Raw genomic sequence first — 6,591 nt, forward strand, 5'->3', positions numbered from 1 at the left:
TCCTGCTGACTTAAGTTTTAAAAAAGGACTTTCTACACATTGTGCAAGACAAAATCTTAACAGGACTTTAGATCTTGCAAAAGTTCAAAAGCTGTTCAGTCTCCTGAATTTCTCTTCTGAAAGCTGCACTTCCTAGCAAAGTTAAAGGAAAATTGAGACATTTTCAAATGATTCTGATAAATGTAGGTTGCCACACTGAAAAATTCTGGTTAAGAGAAAATATTATACTGAATTCTCTGGAAATTAGTTCAATTTTCCAGTTACTTTTGCCAGAACAGATCTAAGCTGTCAGCTTGAACCTTAGATGTTGAATAAGTGACTTATCCCAAATCAATCCCAAACTCTGTCTATTGTATATTGCTGTTTAGTCATCATTTTTTCCTGACCCAGAAAGAAGACAAAATTCTGTTCATTTACATAGTTTATTGTTGTAAACATTAAAATTGTCTTTCTCAAAGAAAGAATTTATCAGAAAAGAAAAATCAGCATCTCTAACTGTCATACACCATAAAAAAAGGCAGTGACTCATATCATGTGCCATACTGGAAATATACAAAGAAAAATACTACAGAATATGGCAATATTAAAATTCTTACTCAAACATAAAATAATATATTAACTGACAATTTTAGACATTAAAAAAAAAAAAAAATTCAAAGTGCTCAGTAATTTCCAGGGAGTTATGTATATTATAAGCACTCTGGAAACAGTCAAAAGCTGCTGCATGCAAGTTTTGTTTAGCTTTAGACAACAAAATAATCAAGATATAAATTTTCTTTTATCAACATCAACGGTACATACAACACTTACAAACAAGGAATGTTGGACGGTGTTACAAACACTATGTGTCCCTTTTTTGTCAGGATTTTCTGATGTGTAATACTTGTGCCCACCTATTTTACAATTGAGAAAATGTTTAAGCTCAGGTAACTACCAATCTTTATAAAATCTAACAGACTACATAGTGTCTGAAATACTATTTATATAATATAGACATTACTGAAGTAGCAAGTGCCTATAACATTTTCAACCTAGAATCAACATGCTGGTCCCTTTTTTGTTTAGTTATTTTTATTTATTTATTTATTTATTTTTTGCGCAAACACACTTATCTTTTAGAATTTGTAATATTTATTCATAAATAGGCACAAAATAATTTAAAAAGCCAAACTGCATTGGGTAAATTTACAAGCCTTTGCCTTCTTCAACTCATGCCACCCACGCAACATTTAGTTTTACTATATATTACAGCTTTCTTTACAGCAGAAAACTTTGAAGTCTTTTAAAGGGCAATACCTGTGGGTCCCCTTATGGTGTGTGTGTATGTGTGTGTATGTGTGTGTATGTGTGTGTGTTACATTTGTCTTAACTGCAACTACCAAACGTGGCCAAACATTTCCCATCATACATTAGGAATCTTTCTTCTGAACATTAAACTGATTTTTAAACTGATAATAAAAAGTTTATACCACTGTATTGTGTGTAGTCCATGTTCTAAATCCAGGGTGCCCCGAGCCAAAATGCTCTTTCAGGTTCTGCCTGTAGGTTAGGAAATAGCAACAGTATTTTTTGTTTGTTTGTTTTGTTTTTCTTTAGGAATCAAGGGTTTAGGGGTGTTATGGAAGGGGTGGGGGCCGGCTAGACCTGAGGGAGCTCTGGGAGATATCTCTGCCCTTGTGACTTGCCCCTCCGGACAGTTTTAGGTTTCTTTCCAGTTCCTTTGAAGTGCTTGGGAGGAGGTCTTAGAAAGGTAAAGTGTCCAGAAAAAGTTTGTCAATTATTGCTGGCGGTGGCACCAAGTCTTCCAGTTTCAAGTAGAAAATGCGCTGTAGCCCCTGTGTGCAAAGGGTACGGAGTTCTGGGAGCTTCCCCAACAGTTTGGACAAATAGTTGGGGCGGTTCAAACCCCCATTATTGAAAGTCACATGGTCTTTGAGACAATTTACAATCTTGTTTTGCAGTTCTTCCACTCTCTTGGGTTCCTTCAGCCCGTGTCTCTCTGCAGAAAACAATCAGAAACAAAAGAGAATACACAAGCATTTAGCTAGCTGGCAGGACCAGGGAGAATTGGTGGCAAGGGAAAACCGGGACAAAACCTGGTAGGCAGTTCTGAAAAAGTTTTTTGAGCCTGTGGTACTGACCTGTGACCATAGCCAGGGCAGCAATGCAGGAGAAGGCAGAAATGTCAATGTTCATATTCTGCAAGTTGGATGAGAATTCAACAATGGAATCAATCCATTCCCCAAAGCCACGAACACATTGCAACCTGTGCAAGACCACCCCATTGCAAAAGATGAGTTTACCCTCCACTGGGTTGGACCTGCAATTAATACCAAAGAGAGAGGGGGGAGAAAAAGAGAGAGAGAAAAGCTAAACAACTAATTACTCGAAGAGCAATAAATGAGGGATTTAAGAGGTACCTAATTACCGAAGAGTTAATAAAATGTAGACCAGTGGACCTTGAAAGGGTTTAATTTCATAACAATCAAGAACGCCCCCTATCCCACCTCCGTTCCATTCAACCGAGGCCTCTGGACTCCTTCCCTTTTCCTCCTTTGGTCTACTATCCTCTCCTTCCTTTTAAGCTCTTTCATTTCCTCTTCTGTCCTTTTCTCTTTCCCCCCTTTTATTTCCTTTTTCCTCTTTGTTTTCTTTTCCTGATTCCACTTTTCCTCTTTTCCCAGCCTCCCTGATTGCCTCCTCTATTACCTGTAAGCTAATCGCAGCACAAACAGTTCTAAGAAAGCTGATTCAAAAAGCAAGTCCTGGTCGGCTTTGGGCAGGTCAGCGAAGCCAGGAATCTTCTCGGCCCAGCCCCTGATGATCTCCATGGAGCCAGTCAGGAGATCATAGAATTGTTGGATATGCTGGGTGTCATCTCCACTCATCTGATAGTCAGGGTTCGCCTGGAACTGGAATTTCATTTTAAAAAGCACTTAATGAGGTTCTCTAAAATATATAACCCGTGAAATTGCTAACCCCGTTTCTAGTAGGGGAGCCAGGTTTTTATAACAATTAAATCTCTCTCTGACCAGTAAGGAAATTAGATGTTCCGGGGCAATTAATTCAATTAGGGATGGTGCTATGAGGTCGCTGCTTTAAATATGTAAATTACCATTTCCATACAGACTAAATACAGTGCCATCCAGCCCTGAGAAACATTCACTCTTATCTCCACAAAACAATTGACACGTTAGTATTCATGCCAACCCCAGAGTGAATCTCAAGTAGAGACGCCCTTTGCAAATCTTAATAAAATTGCAGTGACTTCTAGGTTTGCCCGACATACTTCCTCCAATTGAAACCCATACATTTCTCACAGCTGGGGTAAAAAAAGGGCTCTGATCACTTGATCCTTCACTTCACTGCCATTCGTCACGCCCTTTCTTTTTCCCTTCCCGGACCCCCAAGCAGGCATCCCCACCCTAACAGTGCCAGAGAGGAAGAGGATTTAAGCATGTCTGTGGAAGATTGGAGATAAAATCCCAAGTGGGAGCCTTTTGCACCACCTCTGGTTTTGGCATCAGAAGCATTAGTGTGTGAGTATATGTGCGTGCAGTGGTAGTGGGGAGGTGGGCTTGCAGAGATTTGACCACAGTGGCCTAATATCTCTTCCTTCCTCTGCCCTGTCCTCATTTCCATACCCCCAGCAACACAGTCTCTCTGTGGATCTGTCTCCTGTGGCTCTGCCCAGAGCTGTGAAACCATAGCCTTGCTTGCCTCCTTTCGCCCTTGAGTCTGGGGGTTACTGATAGATGTGGGGAGGGAGTCCTGCCCATCTGTGGGTTTGTCCACATGATACCCCCGCCAGCTTCTTACCCTGGAATAGTCCAGGCTGGTCATAGCCGGGTTGGAGTCGACATGGGCCCTGACGAGGGCACTGATCAGACTCACCGGGGGCGAGGGGGGAGAGGGCTCCTGTGGGCTCTTCGGTTTCGAGGGTAAACGACCTCTCCTGCCTTTTAAACTGTCCGTGCGAACCACTGCAAAAAAAGAGCCGGGTTAGCATCGCTCCCGGAAGCGGGACCCAGCTGCTGTCCCGGCCCCTCCCCGGGGAAGGCCGCAGCCGCGGGGCGCCCGGCCAGGCGGCGCAAAGCCCCACTACTTGTAAAGCCTTTATTGACGAGAAGCATAAAAAATGAGGGGTCGTTTTACGTCTGCTTTCAAATGGGTCGTATAGTTAAAGACGAGAAAAGCCTGGTGGCTTTCTCTAGGGCAGGATAGAGGCAGGACGTGGTTTGGAGGGAGTGGGAGGCCCCCGGTTCTGGGAGTGGAAAGTGGGATTGGGGTAGGAGTAGCGGTTTCCCAAAGGCACACATTGCAGAGTCGGTTGCTTTCCCAGACGTACCTTCTTTGACCATCCCAACAGCCAGGCACTTCTGAAATCGACAATACTGACAGCGATTCCGGCGCCGCTTGTCCACTGGGCAGTTTTTATTTGCTAAACACACGTATTTCGCGTTTTTTTGCACCGTGCGCTGCAAAAGGAGACAATAGAAGCCGAAAATTATTTTTCTCTTGAAAATCCAGCAACCCAGGGAACTCAGAGAGAATTTCTGAACGGTTGGGGTCTACACTCCCTTCTCACAAACAAACACATACACAGAACTCTTTTTTTTTTTCTTTTCCTTTTTTTTTTTTTCCTTTCTTTTTCTTTTTCCTCCCCCAGGGCATGTTACAGAAGAAAATTGATAGCGTTAACATTTGAGCTAACCTTGCCGCTCCTTGCTGTGTTTTATATGCCAAGAGAAGGAGAAGGAGACGCTCAGTAAATACAAATCCGTGGGCATTCATATTATTTACATTCCTTGGAGACCTTCTCTATTTAAAATGATAAGATTATTCAATCAGGATGGCGAAATAAAGAGATCACTTAATTTGACCATAGGGAATTCTGTTCCACTTGGTTAGCTCAGACACGGTTCTCTGTCCTAACCAATTTCAATCTGAACAGAGAAGACAGCTCCGAGCACATGCAAATGACCCTCTTCCAACTAGGCTCCAGCAACTTGGGGCGGGAGCCTGCCGGGTCTGCTGCGGCGTGGCGGGCGGGGGGCGGGGGCGACCCCGGGTCCCCAGGTTTTCCTACCTCCCTTTCTCAGACACCTGGATGCTCCCACCGCTGCCCGTGGGCGGCTGCAGGGCAACTTCTACGGACCCTGGGAGTTGGACTCTCTGGGCCGAGCTGGGGCTGCGCTGCCTGCACCCAGGCAGAATGCGCTCGCCGAGGCTCCGGGCACTAGGGGGCCCCTACCTGCCTCCTCCGCCCCCGTCCTTGCTCACCTTAAAGAAACCTTTGCAGCCCTCACAGGTGCGCACTCCGTAGTGCTGGCAGGCCGCGTTGTCACCGCACACGGCGCACAGCCCCTCGTTGGAGGGGGAACCCCGCGACGGCGGCGAGGGCACCTGCGTGTCGAGCAGCTGCGATGCGTGGCCGATCTGCAGGCCCGGGAAGCCCATGGACGCGGGCTTTCGGATGGGGTTGGGCACAGCGAAGGTCTGCCCGTCCACCACGTGGTGGCTGCCCGCTGGCTCCGGGTTCATGGGGACGTGCAGGGGCCCGTCGAAGCGCATCTGGCAGCTAGACACGGGAGTGCCGGGGGGTGACTGCTTAAAGGAGAAGAGGGACAGGCGGGAGACGGGCGTTTTCCTCTGCTCGATCATGTGCGTGGTGGCCACGTAGTTCTGGTGGAAGTTGTGGAGGGAGCCTGGGTCGTCCCACATGGGGCTGTGCTGCACCTGGAAGCCCGGGGTGGTGGGCGTCGGGGGCGAGGAGGGCTTGTAGTAAACCGACCCGGAGTGCGGCATCATCTCCTCCGACTGGGGGGGCAGGTGGCTGTGTTGCTGGTAGTTGTGCATCTGAATGTCTTCTACCTTAATGGAGGACTGCTGTCCGGACAGGGGCATTTGGTACAAGCAAGGTGGCTTGACGTCGTAGCCTGTGCTGTAGTTGTCCATAAAGGTACTGAAGCTGGGGAGAGAAGTGGTGGCAGTGATTTCAGTGTTGGTGAGGTCCATGCTAAACTTGACAAACTCTGGAGTTAAGAAATCGGAGCTGTATTCTCCCGAAGAGTGGTAACTGTAGCTCTGAGAAGCGGGGCTGGCTCCTTGAGGCGAGGACCCATACTGCGCCTGAACACAAGGCATGGCTGGAAATGAAACAGGGTAATATACACTCAGCCTGGTCAACTGAACACTTTCTCCCGGCTCGGGTACACCTGGAGCTACACCGGCAGCCCGCAGCGATTACAGAGCATTATAGGGGCGCGAGAGGAAGGGCGGAGAGAGCGAATGCTGCAGAGCAAAACAGTGCAGGACATGGAAAGTCTGATCAAATAAAGACCCAGAGCAAGAAGGCTATTGAAAGTCTTCATTCTCAGATATTTCCAAAAACCTCCCCCTTTATCCCCTTTCACGGACAATCCCGCTCAAACGAGCCTTTCCTCTGAAGCTCGGGTTCAGCAAGCTCATTCTAGAAATGAAGTTGAATTGCACAATGAGAAAGTTGTTCCCCAAGGCGATGGGTCGGGACAACCTTAAGTTACAGGGTTTGCTGAGGAAGATTGCATTGCCCTGAGTCTTGAGGTTTAG

At 46.6% G+C, this 6,591-nt stretch overlaps 1 protein-coding gene across 7 annotated transcripts in view; it reads right to left on the reverse strand.

Annotated features, from left to right (window-relative positions):
* Positions 1 to 403: 403 nt before the first annotated feature.
* NR4A2 (nuclear receptor subfamily 4 group A member 2) overlaps positions 404 to 6,591 on the reverse strand; it is an 11,230-nt gene continuing 5,042 nt past the window's right edge. For 2 of the 7 annotated variants that reach the window (XM_006921082.3, XM_006921084.3), the window contains 6 exons: positions 5,284 to 6,149; positions 4,349 to 4,478; positions 3,820 to 3,983; positions 2,710 to 2,912; positions 2,142 to 2,320; positions 1,337 to 1,999 (listed from right to left, as the gene is read on the reverse strand). In XM_006921082.3, coding sequence (XP_006921144.1) covers positions 1,743 to 1,999; positions 2,142 to 2,320; positions 2,710 to 2,912; positions 3,820 to 3,983; positions 4,349 to 4,478; positions 5,284 to 6,149 — 1,799 coding nt within the window. In that variant the 3' untranslated portion in view covers positions 1,337 to 1,742. Of the gene's footprint in view, positions 2,000 to 2,141; positions 2,321 to 2,709; positions 2,913 to 3,819; positions 3,984 to 4,348; positions 4,479 to 5,283; positions 6,150 to 6,591 lie in introns of all 7 variants that reach the window. The other 5 variants (XM_006921083.3, XM_006921086.3, XM_006921087.3 and 2 more) reach the window with 5 other exon arrangements.

The sequence above is a fragment of the Pteropus alecto genome, unplaced genomic scaffold, assembly GCF_000325575.1.
Source record: "Pteropus alecto unplaced genomic scaffold, ASM32557v1 scaffold3, whole genome shotgun sequence".
Taxonomy (NCBI): domain Eukaryota; kingdom Metazoa; phylum Chordata; class Mammalia; order Chiroptera; family Pteropodidae; genus Pteropus; species Pteropus alecto.